Source organism: Balaenoptera borealis (assembly GCF_965194805.1).
Source record: "Balaenoptera borealis genome assembly, chromosome: 12".
Classification (NCBI taxonomy): domain Eukaryota; kingdom Metazoa; phylum Chordata; class Mammalia; order Artiodactyla; family Balaenopteridae; genus Balaenoptera; species Balaenoptera borealis.
In genome coordinates, this window is record NC_138869.1 from 46,640,849 (window position 1) to 46,653,570 (window position 12,722).

The window sequence follows — 12,722 nt, forward strand, 5'->3', positions numbered from 1 at the left end:
TGGCCTCCAGACAAGCACCAAAAAGCCAGCCCTGTGGGCAAGAGGAAGGAAGACCCAGTTAACTGACTCAGTCTCACCTTCCACCCCCTCAGGATAACAGCTTCTGTTTTATGAGAGGAAAGTGTTGACCTTTTTAGACAGAGTGCATGCCGCTGCCAGATTTCATCAGTTCTGCTCATATTTCTAATTAAAGCCATGGGGGTGGGGGGAATCTATTTCCCTTAGCAAAAAACTAAAAAAAAAATTTTTTTATTAACTGGGGCCATGCGCAAACAATTGAAATTGCTGATTTGAAATGTCTCTGCTGATGAGGATGGGTTGGCAGGTTCAGGGGGAGGCGTCTTCTCTGTGAAATGGGATTGCACACATCTCACGTGAGGGAAAAGGACTTCTTTTATTAAAGAGACATCATTGTATCATTCCTCTCAGGAAACTTTCCTGTCTGGGTGCACAGTATGTTCCACCCAGATGAGAAAGCATGGCATTAACACTGGGCCCCAGCTTCCTCATCAGGAGGGAATTGGATGAGGGGAGGGGCCAGCACTTGCCTCCATCCCTAAAGTGCCCCAGTCCCGGCCTGGGAATTACCAGCCACTGCCTTGCTGTGGGGGAGGCCACTGGCTGGCAGGTTTGCATAAGGCTTGTCTGTCCCCAAGTTGGGTTGGGAGGGAGGACGGGTTCCTGCTGTGAGAAGGAGGGCAGACAGTGCCGTTGAACTTGGTCATTAAGCATGTATTTCCTGAGGGTCTCCTGGGCCCTAGGAACCAGGAGAGGTGCTGGGGATACACAAGACCCAGTCTTTTCTCCTGCCGTCTATGGGGGCAGAGGGACTAAAGAAGCAGGCAAATAAGGAGGCGGTGTCAGGACAGTGTGAGAAGAGCTTGGTAGGGACAAGCAAGGCACTGTAGGAGCACGTGGGCGGAGCATTGCTACAAGGCTTCAGGCTGGAGGCCTTGCAGCCTGTCATCCTGGCCAGGGAACCCAGTGTTACAAGCTACATGTACTAGATTTATTTTTATCTCAGAAAAGTATAGGTTCACAATTAGTGAACCGCCAGCCATGCATTATGTGGTCCATTATGCTAATTGAGCTACTGTCCTCCATTTGAATCCCTGGTCGGCTAAAAAGTCAGCATCCCCTGCTTTTCACTGGTGGAGATGGAGGGCGAGGCTTTGTTTTCCGAGGCAGGGAGTGCAAATGCCCATCCATGTCCAATACCAAAGAACATTACAAACCAAGCATTAATGGTGTTAGGGAGGAACCCGGGCACCCGAGCCTGACTTTTGTCTTCTTTGTAGCTCTTTCCTCTTTTGGAGGTTTCTGCTGAAGGGACTGGATCCCTCTACTGATGCTGAGTCCTACTGTCCCCAACTCCAGCTGAAAACTAAGACACAACCTTCCATCCTGAGTGTCGTATGCTATCATTTAGAAGCTAGATGGTCGTAGTTTGTGCTCATGCAAAAGTGAGATGAAGCGTTAGCTACAGGAAAGAACTCAGAGAGTCATAGAAGGTTGGCCTAGGCACACCCGTGCTTGATGTGGTTGGTTTGGGACACCACCTGTCTCTGCTAGGAAAGAGAGGTTGTCAGATGTCTCTACCTTTGGATACCATGCAGGTATCAAAACAAACTCAGGCACAGAGGGTGTTAACAGTGCCCTCTCTAAACCACTCTCTGCTCCTGTTTCCACCTTAAAAACTGGAGACAGAAGCTGGTCCCTTTCTAAATGTTCGCTGAGGACAGCAGTTTCAGTTTCAAATGCTAAGCTATTTGAGGGACTTGGGGGAGACCCGGTCAGAACCCTGAATGATCTTCATTCCAGTAGGGATGTACAGTTGGTGAGCCTCTAAGATCGTTTTCTTCCTGACTTCTGTCTTGTTCCCTTCCTCAGTAGGAAAAAGAAGATCAACAAGGGCCCAGCTGTAGGTATCTACAATGGTAACGTCAATACCCAGATGCCGATGCAGCCAAAAATCTTTCAGAAAAGACAGACGGACGACTCCCACGTGTATGCCGTCATCGATGACACCATGGTGTACGGGCATCTGCTGCAGGATTCCAAAGGGTCCTTCCTCCAGCCAGAGGTGGACACCTACCGGCCCTTCCAGGGCCCCACAGGGGACTGCCCTCCCTCCCCACCCCCCGTATGCTCCAGGGCTCCAACTGCAAAGTTGACCGAAGATGAGCCATCCTCTGGCTTCCTTTCTGAGTCTGAGAGCGAATCGTACACCTTCTCCCACCCCAAAGACAGGAATATAAGCAATGGGAACACAGACCTTCCCTTGCTAGAAACCTACGAGACCATGGAGCCTGGGGAGTAACTTGGACCCACCCCAAAGACTCCACATAAAGCAGGGCACTGAGATGCCCTTTAGGGTTCCCACCCAGAAATCCCGAAGAAGAGGAATTGTGTGGAAGGGTAGCAGGAGGTTTTTCTGGATGCCACCAACTTCTGATTTCCAAGTGGACTCATTCCAATGCTGAGACATTGAAAATGATGAATTGTGATCTGGATACAATCATCACGGTGAATGTCCTTCTGAACTCAGGTTGGGTTGTAACCAGTCCATAATGAGAGGGGAGAGGCTGAATCACGCAGGACAGGGATACAGTGAGCCCTGGATTTGGATTTGCATTTGGATTTAGACTTCTTCAGGTTGACAGTGCCAACCCCTAGGAGCCCACGGAGACCCTTGCTCTCACTGGGGTCCCCTGGATGGAAATGTCAGTGTGCTTTATTATTATTATTATTTATTTGGTGGTCCTGTGTATTTAAGAAGTCAAATGTATAGCCATGCAACTCTTTTCACCTGACATAGTGACAGCTCACGCTAACTGGTTAGATGGCTGGGTTTTGACTTCTGCTGACCACTAGATAAACATGTGCTTGTCCCCTGGGAGGTGGGAATAATTTGCAGTCTGCCCAGCCAGAAAAGGGTGTGTGTGAGGGTACTGCCGCACACCTGCTTTGATAAGAGACTTGCTGGTTCTCTCGCTCTGTGTGTGGTTATCCTACCATAGAAATCCATCTTGAGTCCCATTGTCCTTTGACCTAGAAATAAGAGAAATTTCCTGGAATTGCCATGTGTGGCTCTCCCAGCTGCAGCAATACTTTAGCATCTAAATAGAAATTTAGAGAGTATTTTCATCCTCTAAAAACATTGAAGGATACACCAAAGGGTGGCCACCTGTATTAGTTTCCTAATGCTACTGCAACAAATTACCGCAAGCATGGTGGCTTAAAAGAACACAAATTTCCTATCTTAGGGTTCTGGAGATCAGAAGTGCAGAATGGGCTTCACTGAGCTAAAATCCATGTGTCAGCAGAGCTGTGCTCCTTCTGGAGGCTCTAGGGGAGAATCCATCTCCTTGCCTTTTCCAGTTTGTAGAGGCTGCTCACATTCCTTGCCTCTGATGGTGGCAGTGTGACACTCTTGCTTCCCTCTTTTACTGACAAGGACCTTTCACTTATAAAGCCCAGCCGGATAATCCAGAATTATCTCCCCATCTCAAGATCTTTAATTACACTGAAAAGTCCCTTCTGCCCTGTAAGGTAACATATCCATAGGTGCTGGGGATTAGGACATGGACCATTATTCTGCCTACCACACCTTTCCTGCCCCTGCAGGAGAGACTGCAGAATGATCCAGACTACAGGTGTGTTTTGTTTGCCTGCACATCTTTTTAAAGAGTTAGTCACCAACATTTAAAATTATAAAATGTTTACATAAAAATCCAGATCAGAAGGTCTGGCCATGCTGGGGCTCACATTCTCACCGAGCAACAACCAGCTGGAGTTGAAACGCAGCTCATCTTTAGATGGGGCATCTGGTTCACCAGCTCACCGCAGGGCCCACCAACCCTGTCACCTCCCACAGTGAGGCTGAGGGTCTGCTGCTATTGGTCAACGCCCTGCAGAGTTGCTTCTCATAATGAAATGGAAAGTTCAGGACTCATATCTCATATGAAATAAGAAGACAATTCTTGAGGCTGATGGGTGCTTCAGGAAAGTTTCTTTTACACACAGCCCACATCCATCATTTATACTAATTACCAGCCCAGCTCCTGTGGGCATTTGCCTTTGTGACCCCTGTTCTCATCCGGGAGGACAAGGATTGTGTTATGGCTTGTCAGTACAGTCCCAGGTCGATACTTCTTTGGCAAAACCTCCTTTAAAAAGTAGATGCAGGGGGACTTCCCTGGTGGCGCAGTGGATAAGACTGCGCTCCCAATGCAGGGGGCCTGGGTTCGATCCCTGGTCAGGGAACTAGATCCCACATGCATGCCACAATTAAGAACCGGCACAACCAAATAAACAAATATTAAAAAAAAAAAAAAAGTAGATGCAGGGCTCCCCTGGTGGCGCAGTGGTTAAGAATCCGCCTGCCAATGCAGGGGACATGAGTTCGAGCCCTGGTCCAGGAGGATCCCACATGCCACAGAGCAACTAAGCCCAAGCGCCACAACTACTGAGCCTGCACTCTAGAGCCCGCGAGCCACAACTACTGAACCCGCATGCCACAATTACTGAAGCCTATGCGCCCTAGAGCCCGTGCTCTGCAACAAGAGAAGCCACCGCAATGAGACGCCCGCGCACCATAACAAAGCGTAGCCCCCGCTCGCCGTAACTAGAGAAAGCCCACGAGCAGCAACAAAGACCCAATGCAGCCAAAAATAAATAAATTTAAAAAAAAATAAAAGGAATTAACATTTAAAAAAAAAAGAAAAGTAGATGCAGGTCGTCGTGTTCAGTGACTTCACCTTGGAAATGCACTGCCCAGACTTGTCCACCTGCTACTTTGCCTCCATGAAAAGGAGTTTTGCAACCTCCTAAATGGTGTGTGTTCCAGGGTTTTTTTTAACTCTTTCCAGGAGGAAGAGTATGTTGGGGGTTTTAAAATTATGCCTTTGGTGCTGACAGTGACCTTTACTTCTGAAAGGCTGGCTCTGCCCAGGGACCCTCAGCCTCTTGACCTGAGATGCTGGCAAACACCCTCCAGGAAGGGCCAGAGGAGGGCTGTGCCTTCCTTCCCTCTGCTGAAATTGTATCAATATTTAAAATCATCGTTGGGGCTCTGGCCCTCCATTCTCTGCCTTCTCTGACCTCCTGGCCACTTCTGACAGTCACTCAGTCAGTGCTCTGAATCCCACCCTCAAAGCATGGCTGTCATCACACGTCACCTTTACTTACAAGGGCCCCACGTGGCCATTTTCTTTTAACCGAGAGCTGAAAACTCCAGGCCAAGTTGCTGTTTTCCTGAGACCTCAGGTGGATTTAATGTTTTCCAAAAACATGCCTCCTTGAAAGGGCCAGCCCGACATACCCCTGGCTCTTTCCTTTAAAGCCCAGGCCCCACTTCTGTAAAATATTTCAGGGTCGCTGAAAACCGAACACATTTGTTGAAGCCTAGCTTGTGCCAGCACAGTATCCTCCACGCTGGGTCTGCTGATGCCGGGCTGCCCTCACGCCCATCCTCTGTACCTGTGACAAAGCCCGACTCAGACAGGACTGGTTAATGCTGCAGTCATTTTGCACGGGAGGGGGATGTCTCAAGGAAGAGTCAAGGGAGAAAAGCGTAAGTCCATGGAACATAACCTGGGTCAAGGTTAGGACTGATTTGTGTGGATCTGCAATGCTTAACTCAAAATAATTTATTTGTTGTATATACTTTTTGAGGCAGCGTTTTATTCATTTCCTACACTTTTTTAAATAAACAAATATACAGAAAAAAAGGCATCAGGTTGTTTAAGTGCTTTGGCAACTTGTCCCCTGGTTCAGCTGAGGCCCTCATTTCCCAGGTTCAACATGGGCTCAGCAGATTCCATCTTCTCTATGTGTTTATGGTCCAGGAAGCTGGACTCTGGGCTGCTGATGAGTGACTGAGAGGCCAGAGTTCTGTTCTGTTCTTGTTGAGGCAACCTGAGCCCCCTCTGTGTGACCCTCCCAATACCTGACCCCCACAGAGGCCACCCTTGCCACTGACTGCTCTACACCCAGTGCAGGTCACCAGCCACCAGAACAGAAGCAAAGGGAAGGCAGTGGGAGAGGGAAGCTCCAAGCGGGCCCCCACCGCCCGCCATGCGCTTGGAGGGGAGACCCAAGTACACAGAGGAGACCGGGCGCTGCTGTGTAACAAACCACAGCAGACCTTAGTGACTTAAGAACAATCACATATTTTGCCACAAACCTACATTGAGCAGGGCTCAGCAGGGATGGCTTATCTCTGCTCCGTGTGGCCTCTCTGGGGCAGCTCAACTAGAATCCACTTTCAAAATGGTGCATCACACAGCAGGCAAGTTATTGCTGGCTGCCGGCTGGGAGCATTGATTCCTCATCATGTGGACCACTCACTCCACAGGGCTTTCTGGGCTCCTTCACAACACAGAGGCTGGCTTCCCAGGGCGAGTGTTCCCAGCATCAGGATGTCGGAGCCGCTAGTCCCTCGAGGCCTGGGCCTGGAAGCTGGCACAGTGTCACATCCATTCTAGCCTATGGGTGCGTCAGTCTCAGAGCCTCAGATTTAAGGGGATGCATATATCGCATCGTAAAAGAGCATTAAATTTGTAGAGAAGTGACAAGACAAAGGAAAAGTACTTTGAGCTTCTAGGAGTGAGTGGCAAATTGTGAAAAGGTAAATATATGGGGGGAGCTAATGGAAAATACGGGTTTTCGGAAGGTGTGTTGTATAGATTTCTCTGCTGTCGTCTCTGGGCTAAGAGTCTAGAGTTGTCTCTGGTGATGAAGAATCAAACTGTCCTTCCTGGTAGAGAGGGAGAGGACAGAGAGTTTTTCTTGTGTCTGTTTCTTCTTAATTGGCTTCGGCTCAAAATAATCCTTACACCGGGCTTGCATATTTTGGGGTGGAATACTCTGAATCCCTCATTCTCCCATTTGAAACACAAGTTTCATATATTAAAAGTTGAGTTGGCAGCTGTGCAGAGAGATTTGGGTTAGAAGTAGTGAAATAAGAGATCTACAAAGGTGGAAGCAGCATAGATGGAACAAGGGGAAAAGAACAAATCTAAGTATATTGCCCCATATCTTACTGAATCAGTCTCTTAGACCTGGGAGTAAGTCACTCTGGTGAAACAGTTGTGTTTCATTTCAGGAAATGGTACTGCAGGTGGGAGCTGGGTGCCCACTTAAGTTAAGCCTCTATATAGTGTGAGCAATCAGGCACTTAATGAGGGACATTTCTATAGAAAATGAAGGGGGGGAAAGGCTAATGGTTAGAACAAACTGTAACCTCAGTTTTTGAGTCCAGAAGGTAGTGAGAAGATTTCTAGATGTTGGGCTCAAAGCATTTATTTATTTATTTATTTATTTATCTTCCAGTTTTATTGAGATAATAATTAACATACAACACTATATTAGTTTAAGGTACACAGCATAATGAATTGACTGACATACATCATGAAATGGTTACCACAATAAGTTTAGTGAACATCCATCATTTCATATATATACAAAATTTAAAAAATTTTTTTTCTTGTGATGAGAACTCAGGATTTACTCTCTGAACTTTTGTATATAACATACAGCAGTGTTAAGTATATTAGTCATGTTGTACATTACACCCTAGTACTTATTTATCTTATAACTGGAAGTTTGCACCTTTTGATCACCTTCATCCAACACCCCCTCCCCCACTCTCCTGCCTCGTTCCATAACTTTTTTTCTTTTTTTTAAACATCTTTACTGGAGTATAATTGCTTTATAATGTTGTGTTAGTTTCTGCTGTATAAAAAAGTGAATCAGCTATACGTATACATATATCCCCATATCCCCTCTCTCTTGCGTCTCCCTCCCACCCTCCCTATCCCACCCCTCTAGGTGGTCACAAAGCACTGAGCTGATCTCCCTGTGCTATGCAGCTGCTTCCCACTAGCTATCTATTTTACATTTGGTAGTGTATATATGTCCATGCCACTCTCTCACTTCGTCCCAGCTTACCCTTCCCCCTCCCCGTGTCCTCAAGTCCATTCTCTACGTCTGCGTCTTTATTCCTGTCCTGCCCCTAGGTTCTTCAGAACCTTTTTTTTTTTTTTTTTTAGATTCCATATATATGTGTTAGCATACGGCATTTGTTTTTCTCTTTCTGACTTACTTCACTCTGTATGACAGTCTCTAGGTCCATCCACCTCACTACAAATAACTCAGTTTTGTTTCTTTTTATGGCTGAGTAATATTCCATTGTATCTATATGCCCCCATCTCAAAGCATCTTTAGATGGTGGGGTGAGAATAGCAGTGCCAAGCCAACGAATTTCCTAGTTTGCAATTTGAATGTCTGGTGCTAGCATCTACACCAGCGTCACAGTCACAGATATTTCTCAGTGCGGAGCCTGGAGGTGTCCAGCTGCACTTTGCAGGGTTTCTCCTCCTTCTGCTGCTCCTTCTCCTTTTTTTTAGGCAGTCCTGATACGGATCTGGGCAGCCAGGTTTTAGTTCTCAGTGGCACCAAGTTGAGAGGGGGAAAGAAAAAATGGAAATGTTAATTACTAAAATGCACAAATGTTAGGAGCCAGTTTACAGAGGTCGAAAAGCTCAGAGACAGTGAGCATGGCTAGAATTTGACAGCCCACAAGAGTACACTATATTTTTTCTATTGACACATAGAATTTCTCTCTATAATTATCCCCATTTCTATTAAAGATAATCAGACTCTTTTGTTTGAAAAATAAATATAGTCTCATTAAATTTGGCTTAATCATTTACATAAGTGCAGCATGAGTAGTAACGTTTATCCCCAGACTGAAGAGACCTCAGAATTACTAAGAGGCAGCTGTGAAGCACCAGCTGTGTGACCCTAACAGGCAACCTAACTTCTCTGAACCAAAATTTCCTCAACTGTAAAATGTGAATCCTAATACCTATTTAACAAAGGTGATTGCCAGGGTGGGGAGAGATGATGTATATGACAATGTCTGGATTTAATAGCCACTCTTCATTACATCTGCATTGAAGAGAAAAGAAATATCGCCCATAGTCTGCTCATCTGGCTTGGTTTCATCTCCAGCAAGCTGGTTGTCGTTGTCTTTTCCTGTGAGCTGACAGTTCTCTAGCTAATTGTGTCAAATTCAAAGATGCTGTACACCTCGTTCTCTCCAAACTCATTTAGCTGTCAGCTCCAGCAAGCTGGCATATGATCCTACAGCATTTGTGCAGCCCTAGAAAGAGATGTTCCTGGGAGAAGCATCACAGCATGAGCTGTGTGGGCTCCACAGCCAAGGAACCGGGAACTGCGGGGTTTCATTTTCTAACATTATTGCCGTATGTTAAGATATTTGGTTGCCCGTGTCTGAGGCAGCCCTGGGTGTTTGGGCCTGCCTGACCAGGCAGCCAGATCAGAGACGGACCCCAACAAACCCATGTGAGGGGTGCAGCATTCCCTATCGCCTGAAGTAACCATAGCAACGGTCCAGTCTTTTCTCCCTGCTCCACCCCTACCCACAAAGGACACCTTTCCTCAATGACAAGAGGCTGGGCAAACAGTACCACTCCTTTAAAGATGGTCAGAAACTCATCACTTCTTCTCCAATGTAGAGCTAAGTCAGTGCCTCTGAATAGCCTCTAAGCATTTGAAAAGTTTCAAACAGAAGTTTGAAAAAAAAGCTTGTTAAACAGAAACTGTGGACAGTGTTTGCCCTCATGGAAGGCAACTGTGACTGGGAAACTTTTCCTCCCCATATACCCTTTTGTAGCTTTTGAATTTGAACAATGCAAATGTACCTTATTTTAAAATAAAAGAAAATGAAAACAAAAACTTTTTAAAAACTTGTCAAAACTCAAGATTCTTTGGTGGTTTCACTCTTGTCAGCCTCCTGTGTGTGCAGTTTTTCAGAGATTTTAAGCCTCCCTTCTCCCCTCCCCACCCCTGATGGTGGGACCAGTTTGGCCAGATTTCACGCCCCTCTGGTCAGAGATCCCAGGTTACTCCCAGAGAGGCTAAAGGCTGGAAAAGACTGGAAGGTGTGGTAGCTGCTCAAACACTCTGGAAGGCTCTTCCACAGCACCTCGGGGACTCCATTCCTCAATGCTGATACTCCCAGGCCAAGAAGTCCTCTGGGGGCTGACAACCAGTCCTGGGAGAGGATGTGTGGAACTCCCCCCTCTCCCATCTGGAAAGAGGAGTCCCGGCACCAGCTGGTGAAGTGACTTCAGCCCCTTCATTGCCCAGGACGTTCAGATCTGCCCTCTCCAGGATCCTGGCAGGAGGGACTAGAATCCACTCAGATCTTAAGCCCAGGAACTAGGGTTGGGAGGGGGTTGGGTGGCTCCTTGGAGTTCAGGGAGAGAAAATCATTTTGTGATACTTAGTCTTTTGAAAGGAAAGAAATATTTTTAGCCAAAATCCAAGTCCATAAACCTGTGGGAGTGAAAAAGCCATTCTGCCTCAGACTTGGATTCAGTGTGTACTTTGGACCCTGGACTGGCTCACTGGGTCTCAGGATACCAGCAGTGGCCAAGTCCGTTGTCGGTCCCTTTCTTTTCAAGAGACACTAATTGCTTGGCGGCCTGCCAACTGCAGTGTCACCGGAGCTATCTGCAGGCTGAGCATTTTCCCCACCTTCCACCTGGGGGGTTGGGGGTGAACCTGCCCTCCAACCTCCTCCCAAGGCCACCGCCATCCAACCCCATCACTGGTTGCAGGCACCACCCAGGAGGCCCCTGCTGGTATCCTGAGACCCAGTAAGCCAGCTGATGGGAGGATAATTGGGAAATGTGTTCTTCAGAGGTGATCCTTTCCAATCAGGAGTTAAATCTTCCTCACTTCCTCTTGAAAAGCAACCCAGTGATATTTCTGCAAATAACAGTCTCTTTGAGAAATAGTGGTAACATAAGTACTTCCAATAATGAAGATAAAAACCCCTTATACCTTTTAAAAAATGTCTAGTGTCAAATCAGTCCACTATATCCAGGATGAAGTATTTCCAATTATATTTTCCTTAAATAACATGGGTAACAAGTTCCTTCTGAGATAATAAAGCCTTTGTCTTTGGTGTTAAAAAAAAATTAATCTATATTCTCCAGGCCAGGGACATCAGTTTTTAAGATGAGAATTTACACTTGCTACAGATGCTGCAAGCAGACTTCTTGCACAAATAGATCAAGATGTTTCTATTTGTCTTCAGATCCTTGCCAAGAGTTGAGCAATAATTGAACATGGCATCAACTCTGCTTTGATCTGCATGAAGAATTTCAGTGTGGGTAGCACTCAACTGTGTGGTATTCGTTCTGCTGTGTACCCAGTTCAATCCAGTTATTTCAATGTACTCATTAAATACCTACTATGTGCAAGACAGTGTGCTAAGGCTGAGTGCTGGTGGAGAAGCTGCCAGGTAAAGTGCTATGAGGGAGGGTTGGGACATGGAGTGGGGGAGGGGAGGAGATTACAAAACTTCCATGGCAACATTTGCTCATTCATTCAAAAAGCATGGCACCAAACGAGGTGCTGGTTATCTCGATTCCATTAGATCCTTTCTTGAGTTGTTAAGACACTTCTAAACTGAAAGAGGAATGAATGTGGGGCTTAGCTGGAGAGGCAGTCATAAAATGTGATGAGTTCTTTGCCAATTTTTATTCAATTTTCCCAATTCTGACCTTTTGTTTCTAGCCCTGCTCCCAAGGCAACAGACCAGGTTGCAAGTACTTAGCAAACAAGCTACATTAATCTGTAAACTAATTAAAACATATTGTGATGATTTCTCAGCAATATTCTTTAACCCATAACCTTCATTTTGGGTACTGAATAAGAAAACCGTGCACTCTATCGTGGCCCTCAGGAACGCTTAGGGCCGGAGCAGCTAGAAGGTAATAGACTCTGCATCTGTAAGACATAGGTCATCTCAAGATTTACCCTTGATTCCAAACCTCTGCACAGAGGACTATTGTTTCTTTAGGAACAGCAACCTAATATTTTCTTGCCTGAAGGAGAGATGAAAAACATATTCAGGCTACTGAGGAATAAAAGGAACCAAACAGGCTCATTTGGGGAGGGTGGCATCTTGGGGCTTCCTGGATCCAACTCACCATACCCAGAGTTTGGGGTAGAGAAGGGTGGGCCCTTCTATGATGCTTTGGTCTCATCTCAAGTTTCTGAATTGCCATTTTCCAGGTCCCCTTTCCCAAGTTCTTTGAGGACCCAGAAAATTAGAAAGAGGGTTTTGAAGATCATGGCTGTGCTAGGGATGAGCTTCTGCGGAACACACACTGTCCTCCTCTGTGAACAGCCGCCCTAAGATGCTAAATATCGGATGACATGAGGACAGAGGAAGGGAGTCAATGAGCTTTGTCTCCTCAATTGGTCAAATTCTTCCAGCAAATTCCTGTGAAAGGGCTCTTGTCACAAGGGGACCATTAAATAAAGGACTGTTTGTGCTCAGGGGGCCCCTCCCTCCCTAAGGTGTTCAAGGCCTGCCCCCAAAATGACAGCAACAACAAAAATCCCCACCCAAGGATCCTGGGTTACCTCAGCTCCTAATCCTTCCAGATCTTTCTAGTTGAAGAGCAAGCTCTCATCCTGGAGCTGTGAGGCAAGGGCCTGAGGCCAGACTCATCCCCCGCCTTCCTTCCAACCCATCTCCCAGGGGAGGATGAGGCCCATCTTGAGGCACATTTGTAAACCAACTGCCCTGGCCTCCCGTCCTCCCTTCCCGCTTCTAAGCCATGATTTTAAACTATGTTTAAAGCGGACCAGGTGAGGACAATTAGGGCAAAAAA

The 12,722-nt window shown here is 46.5% G+C and overlaps 1 protein-coding gene across 3 annotated transcripts in view; it reads left to right on the forward strand.

Moving 5' to 3' along the window:
* The window catches only part of CDCP1 (CUB domain containing protein 1), a 62,273-nt gene extending 50,569 nt beyond the window's left edge, over positions 1-11,704 (forward strand). For 2 of the 3 annotated variants that reach the window (XM_082347369.1, XM_082347368.1), the window contains one exon: positions 1,891-11,704. In XM_082347369.1, coding sequence (XP_082203495.1) covers positions 1,891-2,320 — 430 coding nt within the window. In that variant the 3' untranslated portion in view covers positions 2,321-11,704. The remainder of the gene's footprint in view (positions 1-1,890) is intronic. The other variant, XM_082347370.1, reaches the window with a different exon arrangement.
* The last annotated feature ends 1,018 nt before the right edge of the window (positions 11,705-12,722 follow it).